At 42.2% G+C, this 25,499-nt stretch overlaps 1 protein-coding gene across 1 annotated transcript in view; it reads right to left on the bottom strand.

The window, feature by feature from the left end:
* The window catches only part of ZFAT (zinc finger and AT-hook domain containing), a 144,821-nt gene that overhangs the window by 54,016 nt on the left and 65,306 nt on the right, over positions 1-25,499 (bottom strand). The window contains exons 8-10 of the mRNA XM_054020088.1: positions 14,220-14,307; positions 11,028-11,177; positions 3,897-4,070 (exon numbers count right to left, since the gene is read on the bottom strand). Of these exons, the coding sequence (XP_053876063.1) occupies positions 3,897-4,070; positions 11,028-11,177; positions 14,220-14,307 (412 nt within the window). The remainder of the gene's footprint in view (positions 1-3,896; positions 4,071-11,027; positions 11,178-14,219; positions 14,308-25,499) is intronic.

Below are 25,499 nucleotides of genomic sequence, written 5' to 3'. Positions count from 1 at the left end.
GGACTGTGTTAGTAATATTTGAAGGGATGGAGGCACCATACAATGGAAGGTGTCACCACTCAAGAGGCGGAAAATCCTTTGACAAATCATACAACACATCTCCAACTAGAAATGTTATCCCACTTGCCACCAGTTCTTAAAGTACGTGCAGCATTTGAAGGGATGGCATTAAGGAGGGGGATAACTGAAAACACCTGGAGGTTTGACATATCTAGGGTGGAACCCTGAGACTGATAAAGTCAATGGCAGAACTCCCACCTGATTTCAATGGGGCAGGATTTCGCATATAGAATTTTGGAAAGGAAATAAAGAGGAAAAAGCAGGCAATGGAAAGGGAGGAGACCCAGTACATTTACAGCAGCAGCTGGAAAAACAAAGCCATCTCATATACTCCAAAGGTAGATGGCAGTCTGAGCCCTGGCAATAAAGGCTACTGGGCATATATTTGTTTTTCCTGTACCTAGGGTTGCTGATTTTGGTTGGGCATATTCCTAGAGGTTTCATCACATGACATAATCTTTAATTAAAGATTAATCTTTAATTCCTGGAGACTCCAGGACAATCCTGGAGGGTTGGCAACCCTACCTGTAGCCAAGGCTTCAACTCGACCAGCTTGTGTGTTAAAGTACATAGCACCAAGTCTATGCTAGAATTTTGGAAGATGTTAGTAGAAACACCTTAGCTAACATGTCCTAAAACCACACCTTTATAACCTAATCTAGGCAAAGCCTGTGTGACTATAGCCCTATTCTCATTATGGTCAAGTGAAGGTCAACTCAGTCTATAAAGTAGCACAACAATCACTTATTTGCACACATGAAATAGATCAGACATCGAACTGCCTGATTTACAAACACAAATGACATTTTCATGTTCAAATTTTATTATCTGCACATGAAAATAATTGTACATGAAAATTTGAGAATGAAAACACAAAAAGGTAGGGTTTTTTTTTTAAATTAAGCCATAAGAGCGAAAGAGAAAATAAGATTTTACTATATTTTCATAATAAAACCTACCCTTACCCAATAGCTGTTATACAAAGTATGAACATGCACTGAAAATCAGAAGATGCTTCTTTGTAAACTGCATCCCAAAATTTCCTTTTGACTCAATTATATGAACAAAAATCAAAGATAAACACAGCTCAGCATAGGAGGGTTTTATTTGATAGTTATTGATTTGATTCCAAAATACAGCCATACTACATCATTTAGATTGACTCATTATTGTGCTAGTGTTAATCCGGTTAGAGCCCTGCAACCTGACCCCAACGTAGTCAGGTCCAGTTACAAGAGTCAGGTTCAGGTCAGGTATGAAAACAACCTAACCCTCTCAGGTCGAGTAACCTCTGAACACCTTTTATCCTGTGGTGTTGGTGCGGAGTTGGCATGCCCCCACTCCTGCTGGCTGCCATCACCTTGCTATGCTGTATGCGCTGCAAAATGAGTATGCCAAGGAGTGACAGCACCTCTCACTCTGCGGTGCACACAGTGCAGAGGGGCAGTGACAGTGGCTGGCAGGAACGGAGCATACAACCACTGCTGCACTGACCCTACAGAGAGGAGGCAGTCAGAGATGGATCACAGGCTTGGGGCCCTACCAGGATGAGCCACAAGAACGAGGCAGTAGTGCTGACCCAAGTTTGAGGGGGAGTGGCAAGTTTGGGTAGGGTCAGTTTCAAAACGACTTGACATTCTCAGGTCAGACTGCCATGCTTGGATTTGGGGCAGGCTTTAAAATGAGGTCCTCTGGATCCAATTACATTGGGGCTACTAGAAAGTACAACTATTTATTGAATTTTTAATTTTTTTTTTTTTTTTTTTTTTTTTTTTAAGGAAAATAGCAATTGGGAGTGATTTAGTGATTCTAGTGAACATTACAATAATTACATGTACCCACAACATTTCTGTTTACATCTTCTTATTTTGGTTTCATTGGGACACTGGGATAAATTTAAAATATAAATCCTCTATTGTGAAGTATACATTGTAATGAAAATCTAATTTCAAAATAAATCATCAAAAGGGATGGAAAGGGAGACTGCAAAAGAGTAGCAGTATTAGAAGACAATGTTAGTGCATTAACAAAAATGTATATATGAAATAAAACTGATATTAAAAACCTGACAAAGATAGAATGGAATTATATTTGAAAAGACTAGATCAATTATAACATAGAAACATACCACAGGTTACTGAATACATAGTAAAAGTCAATGGGACTTGTGCTACTAAATCACTGAGTCCCGTTTGAAAATCCCACTCAAAGAATAAATTGTCATATTTTGAAATTTCTTATTTATTTCAAACATTGTTTTCCTTTTTAGATTTTGTGTACATTTTCTCAACCAATATGAGATAATATCCTTCACATTTGAAAACTTAATCAGACTGAAGATTCGCATATGAACAGTGTCAAGTTTTTCTGTACCACCCAATACTGCACTGCCTAAGCACTGAGCGCTAACTGTGTGTGGCAAATGAAGGGCCGGCTCCAGGCACCAGCTTACCAAGCAGGTGCTTGGGGCGGCCACTCTGGAGAGGGGCGGCACGTCCAGCTATTCAGCGGCAATTTGGTGGACGGTCCCTCACTCCCGCTCGGAGCGAAGGACCACCCGCCTAATTGCCGCCACAGATCGCGATCGTGGCTTTTTTTTTTTTTTGGCCGAAAAGATTAAGGTCCTGCTCCTGCAGTTCTTCCATTTGCCAAACTCCCACTGATATCAACAGGAGCTGTGCATATGGAATTCTATATCTAAAGGATAAGAAGCCAAACTAGCATTTTAGAAGATCGAATCTTTGGTAGTCAGTTGTCTCTCCATTTATAAAAATTAATCATGAGACATCTTCAATGGCTCCATGCAACAGATATGGCAATTTCCTGCCATATCCTTGTGAGATCCTATTGAATTAAGTTTAAGTATCTTTAGGATCTATTGTATTAAGTTAATGGTTTATATATTAGTGTGGGCTGGGATTTTACGTAACCTCTCAATAGGAGAGATGCAACACATGGGAGACCTGGGAATTCAGAGGACTATATTGAACAATGTGCCAGAGAAGAATGGACTCTTGGAACAAAAAGTGTTAAGTATTTTTTCTGGAGAATATCTAGGGGGAGGTGAATGCAAATTCCCCATGTCTGGTTAGGTAAAAAAAACAGCTTTTTGAAGCTATGCTCTCAGGAGTGGGCCTTTGTCTCATCAGCTGTTACATGAGGCCAAGATCAAAAACCCAAGCTGTATAAAGAAAAGACTGAACTATTCATGGTGGGTCTGGTTCTGAATCTGAGACAGTTATGAACTTATAACCACAGGGAAACCCAGTTGTGGTTTTGAAGGACTGATGTACCAGAGCTTGAGGGTAGAGGGAGGTGACCCTGGAAAGTTTTTTAGCAAGCAATACATTATTTTATTGTTTTTAATATGTCTTCTCTGTAATGCTTTTCACCTGAAGAATATATGTACTAATTTAGAAAGAGTTGTGTGGTAACGTATAACTGCTGGAAATTACATTGTTCATAGCCTTGGGAGGGAAAGCAAAGCACAGATACTGGCCTGTTAGAGAATATTGCCATGTATGCTGGGAACTCTGCAGTCTGGAAAAGCCCCAGTCAGGAAGGACAGAGAGGCAGATCTGGGCTCAAGAGAGGTGACGGCTGAGGACCTGGGAGCCTAGAGTGGGTGCCCTTAAGGGATTACGGAGGGAAAATACAGGTGTAGTTGCCCTAAACTGTGACACTCCATATCTCAAAATTTTTCTTGTGAGTAAAGAAAATCTGATATATGCAGGCTCACTGATCACAGGAAAATTGCATTGCCACTAATGTGCTAAAATTTAGATAATATCTAGCACCCAAATGCATAAACTTCAATCTGTCAAACATCCACTCACCATCAGCAGTATGGAGGAGTTTATGACTCTTCAAAGTGCCTTTTGATTTGAACTTTTTTCCACACATATCACACAGGTGCGTTTTCTCAGTGCTGTGGCGATTCATATGAGCTTTCAGATTACTCTTGCTGCGAGTAGCATATTCGCAAAGAGAACATTTGAATGGTTTGACTCCTACCAACAGAGTTAAAAAAAATACATCACTTATGTTATAAAATTTCTAAACTGCATATTTTGGCTGGAGCTAGTGGGGGAAAGGGAGTGGGCGATTACTGGAGAGAAAAATTGTTCCGAATGTATAAACAACCTAGGCAATAAAGCTAACATTTTCAAATTTGGATGCCTACATTTAGGAATCTAAATTTATACTTAGATTCAGTAAGCTTGATAAGTGGCCTGATTTTCAGAGATCCTGAGTCCATACACCACCTATTGACTTAACGACAAGTACTGGTTGCTCAGCACCTCAGAAATTTAGACCACTTATTTAGGTGTGTGTGTGTGGATTCAGGTGCCTAATATAGGCATGAGAGTTTGAACATTTTGGCCTGGAGCCTTATTTCCTGCTCACTTTGTTGTTTCAAGATGGATTTCTCCCATACCCCTCTTCTTCCACAAATCAGGGTGGATGGTTTCCATCCTTCTGGCAGACAGAGCCTTTGTGGGTTAAAGCAGTGGTTCTCAAAAGCCGGTCCGCCGCTTGTTCCGGGAAAGCCCCTGGCGGGCCGGGCCGGTTTGTTTACCTGCCACTTCCACAGGTTTGGCCGATCGCAGCTCCCACTGGCCGTGGTTCGCCACTCCAGGCCAATGGGGGCTGCGGGAAGGGCGGCCAGCACATCCCTCGGCCCGCGCCACTTCCTGCGGCCCCCACTGGCTTGGAGCGGCGAACCGTGGCCAGTGGGATCCACGATCAGCCGAACCGGCAGATGCCGCAGGTAAACAAACTGGCCCGGCCCGCCAGGGGCTTTCCCTGACCAAGCGGCGGACCGGCTTTGAGAACCACTGGGTTAAAGCACACTAGGCTGATGAGAGGCAGAAACTGTAGTTCACAAGGACCAGGCATATCGGCTCATCATTAAGGCAGAGATGGGGACCTACAGTGCTAGTATAAATGCCTGAAATACTGTTATGAGTCTAGTATTTGGGTACCAATATATCAGCTGGTCAGTCAGTATTCAGCCCATTATACCCTTTATACAGGAAGTAAATAAAATAGTATAGAAAAAACACTCCGCTTCTAGGTCATAATCAGATGCTCACACATGATTTATTAATGGACTGAAGACACTAAAAGCATAGAATGGCTGCCATCCTCCACTTAGTGAATGAACCTATCAGCCTGAGGATGAACCAGCTTTCTCCAGACCCAGCTCCATCCGCAGATGATTTGTAACTTGTAAATTTCTACACTGCTAAATGTCAGCACAAGCCTGGACACACCAGCAGCATTTTTTCATGATTTTCAATGTTTTCTATATTCACTGTACTCATCTAATATACTCTCCATCTTATTCATTGACTTATGTAAGCGATTAACATTCACAAATGCAAATGGATTTCAATTGTTTTATTAATACATTTCATTTCATGTTTTTCTGGACACGTGAATGGAGTGAATTTATTCTTGAACAATTACTGCAAATCACTGGCTTTATTTTGACTATAATATGAATTTAGTTCACCCTTCCTTATTCAGATTTATTTGAGCAGGCAACACTTTCTGAATTTACAGCAATTCATTCAGTCGTAAACAAAGAGGGATCAGAAGCAAGTTCTGCATTACTTATGACTTGTCTTTGATGATGTTCGTCGATCATTATCGATGAAGACCTCAACAACTCATTCTTTTGATGACCGGGCTCTGTGCGTCCGAAGATGACTGATCAGACCGATTCGGGCGTGGAATGTCCTGTCACACGTCGGGCAGACATGTAATGCCACTGTCGATGATGTACGAGCAGCTCTGGACTTGCGCAGCTCATGCTTTTTTTTCAGCCTCAGCAATATGCCTCGCCTCAGAGGTATTACTGCCTGTGTGAATGAGGCTGTGCCATGCTGGACGGTTCAGTGTGAAGGTTTCCCATGTGGCGGTGTTGATCTCGAAAGACTTCAAAAAGAGGTCTTCAGCGTGTCCTTGAACTGCTGCTTTTGTCCTCCATGGGAGCACTTTCCCTGAGTGAGTTCTCCGTAGAAGAGCTGTTTAGGAATGCGTTCGTCTGACATTCTCACGACATGTCCGGCCCACCTGGTCTGGGCTCTCATCAGCAATGTGTGAACTGACGGCAGACTGGCTCTAATAAGGACATCAGTATCAGGCACTTTCTCCTGCCATCTGATTTTTAGAAGCTTTCGCAGACAGGAAATGTGGAAGTGATTGAGCCTTCGTGCATGACTCCGATAGACAGACCACGTCTTGCAGGCGTACAGCAGAGTTGGAAGCACCACTGCTCGGTAGACCTTCAGCTTCGTTCGTAGGCTGATCCCTCGACGTTCCCAAACGTTGGAGCGCAATCGGCCAAATGCAGAGCTGGCTTTAGCAATTCTGCAGTTTACTTCATCATCGATTGACACTGCTCGGGAAAGGGTACTGCCCAGGTACGTGAAGTGGTCCACTGTCTGAAGTCTCTGTCCATTTACAGTGATGGACGGTTCTGAGTACGGAGCGTGGGGAGCTGGCTGGTGCATGACCTCAGTCTTCTTGATGTTAATGGTGAGACCGAAGTTGTTGCATGCAGTTAAAAACTTGTCCATACTGGCTTGCATTTCTGGCTCTGTACTAGCATTCAGAGCACAATCATCGGCAAAGAGAAAGTCTTGAAGTACAGTTTCCTTCACCTTGGTGATGGCACGCAGTCGCCTCAGATTGAATAGTTTCCCATCAGTTCTAAACTTCAGGCCTACTCCTTCAGTGCAGTGTTGAAAGGTATCAAAGTGGCAGAGAATATCATGCTGAATAAACGGTTTCGTGGACTACAGCCCACTTCTTCGGATGCATATAGAATGGAACATATATTGAGGAGATATATATACACACATACAGAGAGCATAAACAGATGGGAGTTGTCTTACCAACTCTGAGAGGCCAATTAATTAAGAGAAAAAAAACTTTTGAAGTGATAATCAAGCTAGCCCAGTACAGACAGTTTGATAAGAAGTGTGAGAATACTTACAAGGGGAGATAGAGTCAATGTTTGTAATGGCTCAGCCATTCCCAGTCCTTATTCAAACCGGAGTTGACTGTGTCTAGTTTGCATATCAATTCTAGCTCAGCAGTCTCTCGTTGGAGTCTGTTTTTGAAGTTTTTCTGTTGTAATATAGCCATCCGCAGGTCTGTCACTGAATGACCAGACAGGTTAAAGTGTTCTCCCACTGGTTTTTGAGTATTTTGATTCCTGATGTCAGATTTGTGTCCATTAATTCTTTTGCGTAGAGACTGTCCGGTTTGGCCAATGTACATGGCAGAGGGGCATTGCTGGCACATGATGGCATATATCACATTGGTAGATGTGCAGGTGAACGAGCCCCTGATGGTATGGCTGATGTGATTAGGTCCTATGATGATGTCACTTGAATAGATATGTGGACAGAGTTGGCATCGGGGTTTGTTACAAGGATAGGTTCCTGGGTTAGTGGTTTTGTTCAGTGATGTGTGGTTGCTGGTGAGTATTTGCTTTAGGTTGGGGGGTTGTCTGTAAGCGAGGACAGGTCTGTCTCCCAAGATCTGTGAGAGTAAAGGATCATCTTTCAGGCTCGTTCACCTGCACATCTACCAATGTGATATATGCCATCATGTGCTAGCAATGCCCCTCTGCCATGTACATTGGCCAAACCGGACAGTCTCTACGCAAAAGAATTAATGGACACAAATCTGACACCATCATCCAGGACACGAGCCATGATACCGTGATGAAATTGACGTACCATTCGTATAAATCTGTCTGGACAGCCAAATTTCGACATGATCCTCCACAGGCCCTGGCGACTGACAGAGTCAAATGCTTTCGTGAGGTCCACACAAGTTGTGTAGAGTTCACGATTCTGCTCTTGACATTTCTCCTGTAGCTTATGCACAGCGAAGATCATGTCAATAGTCCCACGTCCCTTGCGGAAGCCACACTGTGATTCTGGCAGTAAGCCCTTCTCCAGGTGAGTGATCAATCGGTTCAACAGAACCCGTGCAAGAACTTTCCCCGCTGTAGAAAGCGGCGAGATTCCACGGTGATTATTGCATACCTGGCGATTGCCCTTCCTCTTATAGAGGTGCAAGATGGACGCGTCTCTAAATTCTTGTGGAATGGTTCCCTGCTTCCAGAAGGACTGAAACAGCTCAGTGAGTTTCCGTAACAGCACGGGTCCACCGACTTTGTACACCTCTGTTGGTATGGCATCTCATAGACTCATAGACTTTAAGGTCAGAAGGGACCATTATGATCATCTAGTCTGACCTCCCGCATGATGCAGGCCACAAAGCCGTCCCAACCCCTTTCCCTTGACTCTGCTGTTGAAGTCCCCAAATCCTGTGGTTTAGGGACATCTGACCCTGGGGCTTTGCCACTTGACAGCTGATTGATAGCTTTCTTCACTTCGTCCTCTTCTGGTGAAGCATCCATGGAGTCATTGACTGCAATCTGGGACATCTTGTCAATGGCCTCATCATTGATGACTGAGGGGCGATTGAGAATTGCTTCAAAGTGTTCAGCCCATCTCTGGAGAATCTGCGTCTTCTCTGTAAGGAGCACAGTACCATCAGAGTTCAGGAGGGGAAAGCTCCCAGAAGACTGTGGACCATAGAGTGTGTTGAGGGCTTCATAAAACTGCTTATAGTCGTTCCTGTCCACATATGCCTGTATTTCATCTGCTTTGGCGCGCAGCCACAAGTCCCCCATTTTGCGCAGTCGGTTCCGTACTGTTCTGCGAGCATTGATAAAGGTGGTCTTCTTTGCCGCTGAGGATGGATCGTTTTGATATGCACGATGCAGGCGGTGCTTCTCAGCAAGTAAGGCCTGGATTTCTGCATCATTTTTGTCAAACCAGACTTGCCGCCTGCATGTGGAGGGCCCCAATACCTTTGATGCAGCTGTATGGACAGTGTTGCGGAATCACTCCCAGGCTTTCTCAGTGTCATCCTCAATACGAAGATCAGCAAGCTCATTCTCTAGGTCTTCCGCTAGATTTTCAGTGATGTGGCTGTTCTTCAGCTTCAACACGTTGATCCTTTTGAGAGCCTTACAGCCTTGTGGTCATCTCTTTGGCATGATACGGAGCTTCATTTTGGATACTATGAACCTATGATCCGTCCAACAGTCAGCGCCACACATAGCTTTTGTAACCCTGACATCTGGTCTGTCCCTTCTCCTGATGATGACATAATCGATCAAATGCCAGTGCTTGGAACGGGGATGCATCCACAAAGTCCTGTTACGGGTAGGAAGGCGGAAGACAGTATTGCTGATCAGAAGGTCATGTGCTGCACAAGTTTTCAGCAGTAACAGGCCATTGCTGTTACACTTTCCCACTTCATTTTTCCCCGATGACTCCTTCCCAGGCTGCAGCATCACATCCGATTCTTGCGTTAAAATCGCTAAGCAGAATCAGCTTGTCTGTGCGGTGCACTGACGATAGCAGAGTATCTAGTTCTTCGTAGAATTTATCCTTCACATCCTCTGGGTTGGTCATTGTAGGAGCATATGCGCTGATCAAAGTAGCTTGTTTTCCTTTTTGAAGCGGAAGCTGCATTGTCATGAGCCGGTCATTCATACCCTTGGGGGAACTAGCAAGTTTCCGAACAAGATGATTCTTGATGGCGAAGCCAACTCCAGATTCACGACGCTCATCACTGCTGCGGCCACTCCAGAAGAATGTATAGCCACCGCCTGACTCGGACAGCTGTCCTTCATTAGTAAGGCGAGTTTTGCTAAGGGCTGCAATGTCAATGTTGTAGCGTGTGAGTTCTCTAGCGACAAGTGCTGTTCTTCTCTCCGGTCTGTCTGCCGTGATGTTGTCCAGTAACGTGCGCACATTCCATGTGCCAATAGTGATCGGTGTTTTTGTTCGACCGCTTTTGTGGGATCCCCGCCAGCCGCGGTATGCTGGCCAGGGTAAGGTGAAGCAGGCAATGTTTAGGGCACCTTTTCTAGCCCCCCTCCTCATTCTACGGAGGCGAGCAGTGCAATGCTGAATAGGGCTGCTCAGTCGCTCAAGAAGATGCTGAGCTCCACTGCTGCTTTGATCAGTGAGGAACGACCATTATGCCTGAGCCGCCTATGTGCAGGTCCGCGGCTACAGCTCCCAGTGTATCCACACCTGCTGCTTCGTCGCTCGCCCATCGCCACAGGACTTGATATGATGTAATATGATATGATGTCGAGACTTGCGCGTGAATTGGATTAAAGTGAGGGAGAGTTGCGCGACGTCAGCCTCACTCTCTCTTCCCAGTTCCTATCTGTATCCAGAAGTCGAGATGGCTGGAGATAGGGCAGGGCGCAGTGGATGACCAGGACGCCTATGTGTCTTGTCGTGCTCTTAAGCGTTCCATAACGCTTGCCGTCACCACTTTCCTGACCATTGAACCAGGCTGCCTCAGTCAGCCGGATCCAGCCTTCGCATGCAATGGGTAGACAGGCTCTAACTCTTCGAGAGTCTCCTACTCATCGGCTACCCTCACCTGGTTTAGCCCGCCAGTCGAGACGGTCTCCGGGGTGTGGCCGCTGTCGCATGCTGACAGCTACTTGGAGCCACAGGTGAGAGCTGGGTGTCAAGTGGGGACCAAAGTGGATGAGCTACTCCTAGGAGTACGACTGCTCCCCCATCAGAGGTACTACCCCTCCCTGACAACCCCGTGTGATTGACACAGGGAATCACAAGACATGTAGTTTGGTAGGAACTGGAACCCAACAAACAGGTTTACTGAACTTTTACTTTGACTTCAAATAGAAAAACTTTATTAAGAGACAGCAGGAAACTTCAAATTCTCCTACAGGACTGGCTTGTGTACAGAGTACTAAACAAACATGAATAGGATTGAAATATCATTCGCTTTCAATTTATTATTTACTATATTAATTAAGGGACCATAAGCAAGGAATATAAAATAAATGATGTAGATTAAAGTTTAAAATTGAACATCATTACCTTCATGAGCCCAAATATGACGCTGAAGGTCTGATCCATTCTTCATAAAATAGAAATCACAATAGGGACATTTCACAGCTCGTTTTCCAATTAATCCTTTCAACTGAACCCTCCTGCCGAGAATCTCTGAGATGGTGCTCATTGAGACCTCTGGAAAAAATATGCACGAAAACAAGGCATTCCAGACAGGCATGCACAGAATTTGCTCCAAGATATACTATATAAAATAAAATATTGCAGATCTAGATTGTTCCTAACTTGTGTCTATTTAAGTAGCTTTACTTTAAAAAAAAAAAAAAAAAAAAAAAACACTTTCCACACAGACAAGGCCAGCTCAAAGAAAACAGCCTTATTAATTTATGTATTTTTCCTGCATTAAACACTGACTTATTCACTGTGTAGCCCCGTGCAGCGACTTACTGCTTCAGTGACAAATTAGAGCCTGCATGCACCACGGGGTCAGAAGTCATTTTCCAGCTATGAATATTCTCAGTACACCAATAGGTAATAAGGCAACATTTAGACGCTAATATTTATAAAGTTTCAATGTCTTTGAACAGGTTTACAACATTTGTTAAAGGTTTCACTTGAGATTTCCAGAAGCGCTGAGCACCTCTCTAAACTTCAGTTTGAGTTGTGGTCATTCAACCTCTCTAAAAATCTGGTCTTTCATTTAAAAGGAAAAAATGAATAGCCTAATACTCTAGAGATGTCAAAATAGCTTTAAATAGTTAGGCTTTATTATTTAAAAAATTAAAAATCCTAACCACACATGCTAAGAGACATTACTTAATGTTCTTTAAAAGTTCCAATCATCAATGATGGACTTTCAATACTTTCCTACTATATGGTACTAAATTATAATAGTTAAATGTTATGTGTATATGACTCTTATTGTGACCAGAAACTTTAAGCATTGAGAACAGATGGAATCCTAAATAAACTAAAGTGGAATTCTAGCCCCAGTGACGTCAATCGGGCCCGGATTTTATGTCTATTGTCCAGAAACTTGGAACAAGCAGAAGTGCTGGCTGGGGAAGTAAAAATATCAGGTTTTCTGCTTGCTGAACAAGAAAAAAAGACTGAGAGCAGGTTGGCTGACATCAGAGTCAGAGGGGAGGGAGAAGCTGTCAGAAATATTACTTTATGATAAATAAGAAATGGTTTTGGTTTAAATTAATTTTTGATAAGTTCTTCTAAAACTCAAATCCTTTGAACATTATCTTGTTTTGCCTTTCATCTTTATTCTCTTGCCTCTGCATTTTAAAAAACAATTGCATTCATTCAGTTCCAGCACTTGTCACTTCATGCTATCAGGACCTTTAACACCCCTTAATGTCAATTTTGTTTTGAATGGAAATATGCTTGCAATCAAAAAATAATAATAATCCCTGATGACCACAAAGGGAGGATACATGGGAAAGTGTTATGCAAATATTTTTCTTTTAAAATCTAATTACAAATAGTCTTTTGTTGTATATTAGCTTGCAAAGGTTCTGTGTATCTTAATAACGTTTCTTTAATATATCACTGAAGTGTCTCTATTAAACATGCTGTGCTTTTTGCAAAGTTCTGATAGAATCCACTCTTCATCTAAGGAAAAAAATGATAGGCCTTAAATACTGAAATTGAGCAGATTTTTAACCTTCCTTATTTTTATTAGTTAAGTAGCAGCACTGGGCTAGCAGTTTACAGAATGTTTCCTGACCCAACCAGCTCACCCTCCAGTACAGACACAAGCAAAACAATTCAGAAAATAAACAATGACTACGTTTTCAAGCAATTGGGATGGCTTGTATGAATGTATATAGTATTCTACTTCTCTTAAAAAAGCAAATGTATATTTGTCTACAATAATTTGTTTGTATACATCTCTACCCCGATATAATGCTGTCCTCGGGAGCCAAAAAATCTTGCCGCGTTATAGGTGAAACCACGTTATACTGAACTTGCTTTGATCCACTGGAGCGCGCAGCCCCGCACCCCCGGAGCGCTGCTTTACCACGTTATATCTGAATTTGTGTTATATCGGGTCGCATTACATCGGGGTAGAGGTGTATTTGATATACCCATTTCCCTCACCCTTCATGTTTCTTTGTCTTTCTTTTCACTGTGACCTCGTCAGGGTAGGAATGATGGGTCAAACTGACATTCAATGGGACTTGGCTGCTTTTAAAAATGTTACCCACTCCATATCTCACTACATGTTTGCACCCGTTAGCACATTTGGTCCCCAATTCTGATTGGCGGCTTCTGGGCACCATCCATAATACAAATTAACAACAGTAATATAGAGCATGTGGTAGGGAAACTACTCAGAGGTAGGGAAAATCTTGCAATGGTTACTGTTGAAAGTAGTACTGACTACTATCAGTAGGATTACACTGGACTATGGCCTGACCTGCTGTGATGTATTTCAGACAGTTATGCTTAAACTAGCTGGTTCCCCTGCCCCTCCCACCCCCCCCCCCACACACTAGAGGCTTGTCCATGACCAGCTAACACGTTATTAAAAAGTGTTAAACAATGTCTATGCTAGGTGCCAAGCAGTGTTTAAAAATGTGTAAATTAAAATGTGTCAGCTAAGATTTTTTTTTTTTTTAAATGTACCTATTTACCAAGTTTAGACAGGGCCACTGTGATTCACCCTTTTTATGATCTGGGCCCTTTTTGGCTTGAACAGTAGATATTATTGAATAATAAATATCCTTTGATGATGTATAAATAGAATAGACACTAGCATGTAGAATTGTCAAAAAGAGTATCACCATGAAAAGCTAGCTTTTTATTTAACAGACAAGAAGGGCTGGATCCTGCAAGGTGATGAGGACTCAGAACCCAATCCAGCAGTAGCTTTTAAGCACACAAATAGTTTAATTTACTTCGATGGGACAATTCAGATGCTTAAGTGCTATGCTGAATCAGGGACAGAGGGCTCAGCATGTTGCAGTGTAAAGCCCATAAATATCACACAAACACACCCTTTTACTCTGTTCCCACGCCACAAATTAGCGTATTGTATGTTTACAATCTAATCCCTAAAGATCTGTAAACTCTACTGAAGTTTTAATATAACTAGTTTAGAATAAGAATGTAATTTTTTTACACAGAGCAATCGCGTTATATTGCTTACTCCAGGACAGTCTTCCTCTGTTGCACTAGATGTAGAAATGTTATTGTGGTTTGTCTTACCAGGGTGATTTGTCTTGATATGTGATTTTATAAGTCGATCTTCAGAAAATGACTTCTCACACACCGGACAGGAATAACTCTTTTTGTCCTTAAAGGAAAGGAAGAGATTACATTAGACGTTCACTGGGCTGATTACTACACTCATTACACACTGAATCATATATGGCTCCCAACAAAGTTACAACCAAAATGCTCATATGTGAATCGCACTGAGCATTATGAAAAGCTAATGCCATTATTATAATGAAATATAATGAAGGTGTAATATAAAATTATTCTAAAAAACCCCATGTCATTAATCCTGGGATGATTTAGTGCTTTGATTTGTAGCACATGGGGAAAATGTTAAATAAATTAAAGCATTATGATTTACCTAACTCTTTACAGAATTGGGAGGTGAAATATTACTGTACAAGTCACAGATCAGAAGGAAAGATGAAGGGTTTGATGTGAGCAGGAGTATTCAATTTTTTCATCATTTGATCAATCCATCCTTCCAAAGCCAAAGGAACAGATCTCATTGTGGCCTTAATTCTGCAGGCCTCAGCCAGGACATACCTTTCTACCACAGTTCAATGGGACTTTGCTAGAACATAAGGTGATTATGGCAGATTTCATTAGAAAACAAGGGTCTATGGTTTCGAAATGCCAGATAAATATTCAGCACTAAATACAAATATATTATTATTATTCAACTGTTTCAAGTTAAAAAATTTTGTCAGAGTTTCATAAGTGTTACTTATAAAAACATTTTTGATACTATAGGTCAAATGGAATTAGGGAGTGTGCTAGCAAGATCATTGTTTTCTTTTGCATATGTACCATTATTATTTTTTATTACTGTAGCACTAGACGCCCCAACTAAGACTGGGACCCTTTTGTGCTAGGTACTGCATAAACACACAATAAGAGATTGTTTATGTCCCCTGGAATTTGGGTAAGAACAAATGCTTAAGTGCTTTAATAAATCAGGGTCTATATCATGAGTTTATCTTCACTAATACAAACATCACCATTATAAACAAAATTGTTGGACAGCCCTTAGTTGTCAATAGTTGCATAACATTTTTCATTTGTGAGGTGGAGAGGAATTTTGGAAGAGATCTTAGCTGCACTTTATCCCCATGGAACACTCTATAAAGTGGATCCGCAAGTAGAGCTGGAATCTCGCTAACCCTTCTTGCTGAGATGATGGTCACCAGGAAAGCAGTTTCAAAAGAGAATAAAAATAATAAATTGAGCAGTCCTTTGTGGGTTCCAAGAGAGATGCCAGTCATGATGGAGGTAACTCTCGAACTGGTGGGTACACATGGATTAGGCCTTTGATTGTGGGGATTGCAAATAGTGTGTAAGCCTGGAAAGATAACATACCAATACTGCACACAGAACAACACTTAATTGAACAGATAGATAGCCTTCCTGTTTGCTTCAAATGGAGGAACTAGTCCAGGATACTGCGGATAACAGCCTCTGAAGGATACAGGCCTGCTAGGTATCCAAGATGGAGAATCTTTCCTATTTCATCCTAGAGAGGAATCTGGTGGATTGTTTTTTCTATTAGAATATCCTAAATGGCAGACTTAGCTGACTGAACCCCTCATGGGAGACTTCAATCACCCTGATATCTGCTGGGAGAGCAATACAGCGGTGCACAGACAATCCAGGAAGTTTTTAGAAAGTGTAGGGGACAATTTCCTGGTACAAGTGCTGGAGGAACCAACTAGGGGCAGAGCTTTTCTTGACCTGCTGCTCACAAAGAGGGAAGAATTAGTAGGAGAAGCAAAAGAGGATGGGAACCTGGGAGGCAGTGACCATGAGATGGTCGAGTTCAGGATCCTGACACAAGGAAGAAAGGAGAGCAGCAGAATACGGACCCTGGACTTCAGAAAAGCAGACTTTGACTCCCTCAGGGAACAGATAGGCAGGATCCCCTGGGAGAATAACATGAAGGGCAAAGGGGTCCAGGAGAGCTGGCTGTATTTTAAAGAATCCTTACTGTGGTTGCAGGAACAAACCATCCCGATGTGTAGAAAGAACAGTAAATATGGCAGGCGACCAGCTTGGCTAAACAGTGAAATCCTTGCTGAACTTAAACGCAAAAAAGCAGCTTACAAGAAGTGGAAGATTGGACAAATGACCAGGGAGGAGTATAAAAATATTGCTCAGGCATGCAGGAGTGAAATCAGGAAGGCCAAATCACACTTGGAGTTGTAGCTAGCAAGAGATGTTAAGAGTAACAAGAAGAGTTTCTTCAGGTATGTTAGCAACAAGAAGAAAGTCAAGGAAAGTGTGCGCCCCTTACTGAATGAGGGAGGCAACCTAGTGACCGAGGATGTGGAAAAAGCTAATGTACTCAATGATTTTTTTTGCCTCTGTCTTCACAAACAAGGTCAGCTCCCAGACTGCTGCACTGGGCAGCACAGTATGGGGCGAAGGTGACCAGCCCTCTGTGGAGAAAGAAGTGGTTCGGGACTATTTAGAAAAACTGGACGTGCACAAGTCCCTGGGGCCGGATGCACTGCATCCAAGGGTGCTAAAGGAGTTGGCGGATGAGATTGCAGAGCCATTATTTTTGAAAACTCATGGCGATCGGGGGAGGTCCCAGATGACTGGAAAAAGGCTAATGTAGTGCCCATCTTTAAAAAAGGGAAGGAGGAGGATCCGGGGAACTACAGGCCAGTCAGCCTCACCTCAGTCCTGGAAAAATCATGGAGCAGGTCCTCAAGGAATCAATTATGAAACATTTAGAGGAGAGGAAAGTGATCAGGAACAGTCAGCATGGATTCACCAAGGGGAAGTCGTGCCTGACTAACCTAATTGCCTTCTATGATGAGATAACTGGCTCTGTGGATGAGGGGAAAGCAGTGGATGTGTTATTCCTTGACTTTAGCAAAGCTTTTGATACGGTATCCCACAGTATTCTTGCCACCAAGTTAAAGAAGTATGGGCTGGATGAATGGACTGTAAGGTGGATAGAAAGCTGGCTAGATCGTCGGGCTCAGCGGGTAGTGATCAATGGCTCCATGTCTAGTTGGCAGCCGGTTTCAAGCGGAGTGCCTCAGGGGTCGGTCCTGGGGCCGGTTTTGTTTAATGTCTTTATTAATGATCTGGAGGATGGTGTGGACTGCACTCTCAGCAAGTTTGCAGATGACACTAAACTGGAGGCGTGGTAGATACACTAGAGGGTAGGGATCAGATACAGAGGGCCCTAGACAAATTAGAGGATTGGGCCAAAAAAAAAAAAAAAAAAAACTGATGAGGTTCAACAAGGACAAGTGCAGAGTCCTGCACTTAGGACGGAAGAATCCCATGCACAGCTACAGATTAGGGACCGAATGGCTAGGTAGCAGTTCTGCAGAAAAGGACCTAGGGGTCACAGTGGACGAGAAGCTGGATATGAGTCAACAGTGTGCTCTTGTTGCCAAGAAGGCTAACAGCATTTTGGGCTGTATAAGTAGGGGTATGGCCAACAGATCGAGGAACATGATCGTTCCCCTTTATTCGACATTGGTGAGGCCTCATCTGGAGTACTGTGTCCAGTTTTGGGCCCCACACTACAAGAAGGATGTGGAAAAATTGGAAAGAGTCCAGCGGAGGGCAACAAAAATGATTAGGGGGCTGGAGCACATGACTTATGAGGAGAGGCTGAGGGAACTGGGATTGTTTAGTCTCCAGAAGAGAAGAATGAGGGGGATTTGATAGCTGCTTTCAACTACCCGAGGTGGGGTTCCAAAGAGGATGGAGCTCGGCTGTTCTCAGTGGTGGCAGATGACAGAACAAGGAGCAATGGTCTCAAGTTGCAGCTGGGGAGGTCTAGGTTGGATATTAGGAAACACTATTTCACTAGGAGGGTGGTGAAACACTGGAATGCGTTACCTAGGGAGGTGGTGGAATCTCCTTCCTTAGAGGTTTTTAAGACCCGGCTTGAAAAAACCTTGGCTGGGATGATTTAGTTGGTGTTGGTCCTGCTTTGAGCAGGGGGTTGGACTAGATGACCTCCTGAGCTCCCTTCTAACCCTGATACTCTATGATTCAATTGTCGGAGAATAACAGAGTTCTATGAACCTGAAAAGCCTTCTCCAGGGATAGGGGCATGAGGCAGCCTTCCTACCTTTGTGAGTTCAGGCAATGCCCATGCTGTACAGGCATCCTCTTCTTTCTTCTTCTACTTAAGAAAAGCTAATTAACTGACAGTCGAACAAAAATATTCCCCGAATGACAAAAGAAAGCATTAAGGATACTGCATACAATCTGAGCATGCTGTACCTCTGGTAGTTAGAAACTAAAAGGTGGCTGGGAACACTCACGCTTCTATATCATCAAAAGTTTCCATAAGGGGAAAAGGAGGGAGGAGTAAATGGTCCCAGTGGACAATGTTCACTAGAAGATGTTGGAAGCTTGCAGTGCAGGTGACTTGATCTCACAAATGGAGAATATGCAGCAGCACCTCAAAGAACTATTAATTTGAGGGATGGAGATGAGAGCAAGAGGCATAGCCCCATTAGACCCCAATCTGCCACAACTGACTTTGCAGCACCAGACTTCACACTATCTAAAATGATAGACATTAGTAGGTTACAATTCCACACTAATATTTGCATTAAAAGTTATCTTTCCAAATGCTGGATTCCTTTTCAGCAGTGTTTTTCAAACTGGGGGTCCCAATCTAAAAGGAGGTCTATTGTAGGGGAGGGTCACGAGAGCGGTGGCTTCTGGCCGGGTGCCCAGCTCTGAAAGGAGTGCCACCACCAGCAGCAGTGCAGAAGTAAGGATAGTGTGGTATGGGGGGGAAGAGGGGAGGTCTCACTTTTTGAGGGGCATTGTAACAGCCTGAAATATTTTCAAAGGGGGTTCCAGAAAAAAAAGTTTGAGAACGCTTGCTTTTCAGTGTTTGTATTTAGAGTTTTAAAAACATATGCAATGCTAAGATTATTCTGATCTAGTGGTTGTTCACAGTGGCCTATGTGAAGTGAGTTGGTGGATCTCAATTTATTCCTGAATCTCACCACGTATCCTATTATACATAATGTTTAAACAAAATATAAAATATATATTAATTAATAGCATAGGGATGTTGAGCTTTTTTTCCGGTTCATTGTACTGTTAAGTATTTTCAGAGGCGTCTGGAGCATTTAGATAGGCACCTCTTATTTTAGAAGTCTAAATAAATTGAAAAACTCATCAGGAATTACTTTCAAAGAAATGTTATATTCAGGACAGAAAGAAATAGTAAGGATGTTAAAGTTAACTGGAAAAACATACCCACCAATATCAGTGCACAAATGGTTGTACTCATATCTATTTTTCCAGCTCTGAGGAACATATGCACCCAAAATTATCAAAACTGGTTGCCTAAAGTTAGGCACTTAAATAAGTACTCTGATTTATAAGAGGTGTTGGGCACCCGCAGCTCCCATTAAATTCAGATATCTACATTTAGGCCCCAAGTTTGAAAATGGCGACCACAGTACATTTCACTCTTGCTTTGCTTTGTGTCACAAAGGGGACATTCTTCTGATGTAGCTTTTGGTAGGTAAATACTGTATTAAGCTGAGTTATATGGACTCATATGGATATTTCTGGGCCTATAAACACAGAGGTGTTTGTACAGAACATAGAGACACATATACTTTACAGAAATTTATAAATACACACCTATATAACTGACAGAGAATCTTATTTTCAAATTACCAGTAAATACATGTAGAGCTACAGTACCAACAATAATATTTTTCCACGATGACTGATTTTAACATCAAAGCCTTTAAAAAAAAAATGTAGTCAAAATCTATTTCCTTGGGCAGTTAGAAAATCATCTTTACTAAGTTCTATAATATATGCTCTTCAAAAACTGTGTTCTTTGTAGTCTCACACAGAGATTGCACTTCTCAGTACACAGTGCCTTCAAAGTACGCCTTGTCAACCTCCATAATCCTAGGGAGTGCATCCAGCTGAAGCTGAACCTTTCAGAGTTGTTTGTCCAAGTCAGCGCCACAGAATTTCACAGGGTTGCATCATCTAGTTCTGAGTCTAAGAATATTCCTGTCACTCTCCTTCTGAGAGCTTGTTACAGCACTAGTCCTTCAGAGTAACCCTGTCACTCTCAGAGCCAGCCCTTAAGACTTCCGCTGTTACAAATTAAGCATTTCAGAGCTTACCCAGGTCATAAATGCAGAGTCCCAAAGAGGGTCCCCATCACAGCTCTTGCTATTCTGAGTGCCCTTGTCATGGATGATGACAAAGGTGTTAAAAGGACTCAGATGGAGGTTGTAATAATGCCCCCAGCACATTCACAACATCTGATTTTTTTCCCTTTTGTAAGAATAAACGTCATTTATCCTCTGCCTTACCAGGATACCTGCCTTTTAAATGCCTTTGAAGATTTTCTGAAGGACACAAAAAGGCAAAGTGCTCTGTGAGCTAGCTCTACCTTTGTTATAGATTGGCAGCACGATCCAGTCAGCTACTTCAATTTCAAAATCACAACCAGTTCCTGAGACTTAGGCCAGGTCTACAATAAAAAAAGTAGGTCAACCCATATAGTTTGACTGACCTAACCCCAGTGTCGACAGCACTAGGTTGACAGAAGAATTCTTCTCCCAACCTAGCTACCGCCTCTTGTGGAGGTGGATTCATTACAGGAATGGGCAAACCTCTCCCATTGCTTTAGTGAGTGTCTACACTGAAGCGCTACGGGGACACAGCTGCAGCAGTTTAAGTGAAGACGTCCCTATTAACTAACTTAGAGAAAATGCAAGAAGCTTAAAAAGATAAAATAATTTCTAAACAAAGAAAAAAACAGTTAGATTTCTCACTCTGTGAAGACAACAGAATCAGATTCATAAATGCTCTCAAACCTTGTGAATTAAGCAGTCTATTACAAGCGGGTGGAATTTCTTAATTTAACTATGCTATACTTCATTACAACATAAGGCCATTTACACATATGCCTTTCATTATATGAATGTATTCAGATCTTGCTACAAATGAATCACCAGATATATTACGAATTCTACACACAAAGAACAGTCCATTGATCAGTGTATTGCTTCCCTGAAGCACATGCAAGCTTCAAGATTAATTAAATGGGTAAGTGCACTAGTATACAGGCATTTAAAAAATCCCAGTCTTATGATATGCAGCACTTAAAATATGGACAGACCACTGTGAAATGTATTTAATGAAGCAAAAGTGCTGAACCTAAACTTAGCCTGGATACACTAGAAACCAACAATAGTAGGATATGATATAGCACATGCCAGTGGAGATGCTCTTTGAAATGGCAAGCAACTATGTGATGTAACAAACCTCTCCTTTGTACACACTGAGTGAAATCCTGACCCGACTGAAGTCTTTGGGAGTTTTGCCATTGACTTCAATGGGGCTGGATGTTGCCTGCTGTTTTACTACTAGAATGATTTTGCTAGCAGTTTTCCTAATAACTGACACAGTTCAAGAAATGCATCAGGGTGAACCTGGCATAAATCTCCTTGTGGCCATGAGTACACAGAAATTATTCAGGTCCAAACTAGACAAAGGTGGTACAGAATGAAGAATTAATTTGTATTCCTTTTTTGTACTAGGGATACTTATTTCATTTGGAAGAAAAACCTGCAGAGACTGATATTACTATTCATTATGTGTATTTGGGTAGCACCTAGAGGACTCAGTTAGAAATTAAGGCCCCACTATGGTACTGTGCAAACACAAATAAAAAATGGCTGATGGCTCCCTCCCTGAAAAGTATACACTAAGTAAATATTAACTATGAAAATGATATGAATATTTATTTGACATCAAGTTTTCTCCATACTTTGATTCTGAGTGACTCCGAAGTATACACATTAAGACTGCAGTAATTTTCAACACAAGTATCTATTATTCCTTCCATTAATCACCCTAGAACAAATGGGTTCTCTGAAAGGGCTATACAAACCTTTGAGAAATTATCCTCATTTGATCTATATTGCACAGATTACATTGCTAATTCATATGAATGAATATGACCTGACTATTCAATGCCCTGGCCACTATGCAAAAAAATTTAAAAACCCATCCCGGTTGTAACATCAACTGATGCTTCTAAGTACAATTCAAGGTACTGGTGGTTCTTAATGCCTTAAAAGCCCAAGACTAGGGGTTGAACAGACAGCAGAACATTTTTGGTAATGAACCCTCAGCCCTGAAATTTGATTCCTCTGAAACAAGGGAGGCTGATGACAAGTTGGCCATAAAGAAGAGGAACTAAGGAAAGAGACAAGTGGTTAGGGAGGCAGAAGAATGGGTAAGGCACAAAGGGAAGTGCGGTTGGGAGGGCAAGAAGAGATCAAAATAAATCAGTAAAAAAGACTGATGCTGGCTTGCGGCAGGAGGCAATAACAAGTTAAGAATAACCCTCAGAAAAATAGTTCCCTCCATTGTGCATATTGCCCTCAGTCTTCAGCTTTGCGCAGCATAGCACTGTTTCTTCCCCACAGAGCAATATGTTTTTGCTACTGCTCTTTCAGATAGTCATTTTTTTTAATCATGCTAATAAAATAAACAGTAAATTAATATATAAGCCTACAAGAAACTTGTACTTATAGCCAGGGGTCTCAATAGTTTTAGACAAGCCGCAGCTTACATAAACAACACAAAGATATGTCTAAATGCCAAAAATGAAGACGAGAGAAGCCAAAAAAGGAAACAGACAGCACTACTTATTCTTGAAACGAATAATGCAAGAAACAGTCCAATGTCACAAAGCTCCTGCTCTGGCACAATGGGATTCATTCACCTCATCACCAAGTCAAAGTATTGCTAACGTATCACAGCACTTCAAACTTTCCATCAAAATTCTATGGTCTCCCTATTAATTTTCTCCCTCCAAACACCATCTTCTCTCTCTCTCTCTCTCTCATTTCCGTCCCAACCTACTTAAAATGTTTTTATCATTGTATCTTACAATTTGAAGAAGAAAAACCTGTTGTATTTTGATAGTTTGACTCACAAAATTTTTAGCATTTTACAGCAATAAAAACAAAAAAGAAAAATGTCTTTCACTCCTCAATAGAGAATACTTATTACTAATTGGCTCAAGCTGGCCAGTGCTGTATGTTGCTGTGCAATCCTTTCCATGTGTGTCTACCAATGTATTTCATCCTATCATGCAAACCTCTGCTCTGACAGCCCTAAGTCTTCCCTAAGGAGAACTTACTCAGGACAGATCTACTCTACAGTGCTACATCGGTGCAGCTGCACCACTGTAGTGCGTCTGGTGAAGACGCGCTATTGCTGTCTCAGTTGTCCTGAGGTGACTTCTATTTACTCAGAAACTATACAAATTATGAAAACATGGGAGGAGAGGGAAGGGATTGTAGATCTATATTGACAGTCTAATCGAAGAACCAGCGTTATTAGGTAAATAAGTTTTTATCTCTTTCAAGGATTGTCAATATAAACCTTCACACTTGTTACTAGCAATAACAACCATCTAACAAGGTGGATCTGAGGAGGGCACGACTGTTCTGAAGTGGGCATGTCCTGAAGCTGTCAAATAAAGAGACTAATGTAGTGCAAATGTGTGAAGTTAACTGAAGATAGCAGCCTTGTATGTCTCATACACGGAAACATCTCTCTCACATGCCACATGATATTTTTCTAGTACCAACCCTCCACCTCAGGAGAAGAAATCTTGTTTTACCAACAAGCAGGTCATCTTTCTAGACTCCTTATCCCAACTTCCTTTTCCTCCCTGATCTCTCCTTAGCTGCAGGAACTACAAAAGAATCAGTTACCAGGCAAGTAAAAAAATACATTTGAAGCCTTGAGATGTTACCTGGTATATAATGGCAGCCTGCTTAGATGCAGCAGATGCCACCACAAGGGAATGAAAAAGAGAAGTTGCTTACTTTATACAGTAACTAGAGTTCTTCAAGATGTGTGGTCCCCATCTGAATTCCATTGTGGGAGCATATGGACTCCACGTGCTTGAGACCAGAAGATTTTTGCTAGCAGTGTCTGTTGGTCTGTGCCTGAGCCCTTCCTCTCCTCACACTCTGAACAGAGGATATAAGGGGTGGTGTGGACAGATCACCTCTCCAGTTCCTTCTCTACCATGAATCATATGTAAGGCTCTGAAGCAGAAGGGAAGGAGGGCGGGTCATGGAATACAGGATGGTGGGTAGGAACCACACATCTCGAAGAACTCCATTACTGTACAAGATAAGTTACTTCTCCTTCTTCATGTGATGGTCCTTATTGTATTCCTTTGTGGGTGACTGAGAAGCAGTATTAATTGCAGAGGAGAATGCACAGGCCTCTATGGTATCAATGCCTACAGGACTGATGTGGTGAAAGATATGTCAATTACAGAAGCTTGCACCAGGGTGTAATGTCATGTGAAGGTATGGATAGAACCCCATATTGCTGCTTTACAGATGTCAGTAACAGAACATCTTGAAGGGAGACTATCGAAGAGGCCTTGGCAGATGGTTGTCTGTTAACTCATAACACAGCAGAATGAAGTTTGGAATCCACTTTGAAAGTCCCTGGGAAGAGACTGCTTCCCCTCTCATTCATTCAGCAAAGGATATAAACAGTCTAGGCAATTTCCTAAAAGATTTTGTTCTTTGTAGGTAGAATGCCAAAGCTCGACAGATATCTAGAGAATGAAGTCTCCTATTCTCACTGGTGATACGAGGTTTTGGGAAGAAGACAGCTTCACAGATAAGTGGGTCAAAGAGTATGAGGCGAGGAGTTCAAATAGAAGCCTTTTTTAATGTGGAGATGACCAGATTGAGGTCCCATGATGGAGCAGGATTCATCACAGGAAAGAAGGTTTGGACCAGACATTTCAGACATCATAAAGTCACAGGATGGATGTATATGGAAAGGTTGTCAATAGGAAAATGACAGGTGGAAATAGCTACTAGTGTACCCAGAGGGAGTGAAGGGAAAGACCGGAAGTCTTTAAGGAAAGAAGATACTCTGATACGGTGGGATGCCAAAGTCATCTGATATCATCATTGCCAGATAACCCCAAACATGGAACCTTTTCCACTTAGCTGTGTGTTACTCTCTAGTGGATTCCTTCCTACTATTGCTAAGGATAGACTGAACAGCTTCTGAATGTGTCATGTCTAGGTTCAACGCTCATCAAAATACCCAGCTGTCAGGGGGAGGAGAGCCAGATTAGGATGCCTGTCCTTGCCACTGTACTGGGTCAAAAGGTCCGGGAATGTATGGCATGGATACTAATGTACGGCATGCTGACATCTGAAGAATGTTGAGGAACTGTCT

The sequence above is a fragment of the Malaclemys terrapin genome, chromosome 2 (assembly GCF_027887155.1).
Source record: "Malaclemys terrapin pileata isolate rMalTer1 chromosome 2, rMalTer1.hap1, whole genome shotgun sequence".
NCBI lineage: Eukaryota > Metazoa > Chordata > Testudines > Emydidae > Malaclemys > Malaclemys terrapin.
This window is presented reverse-complemented; position numbering and strand designations above follow the sequence as displayed.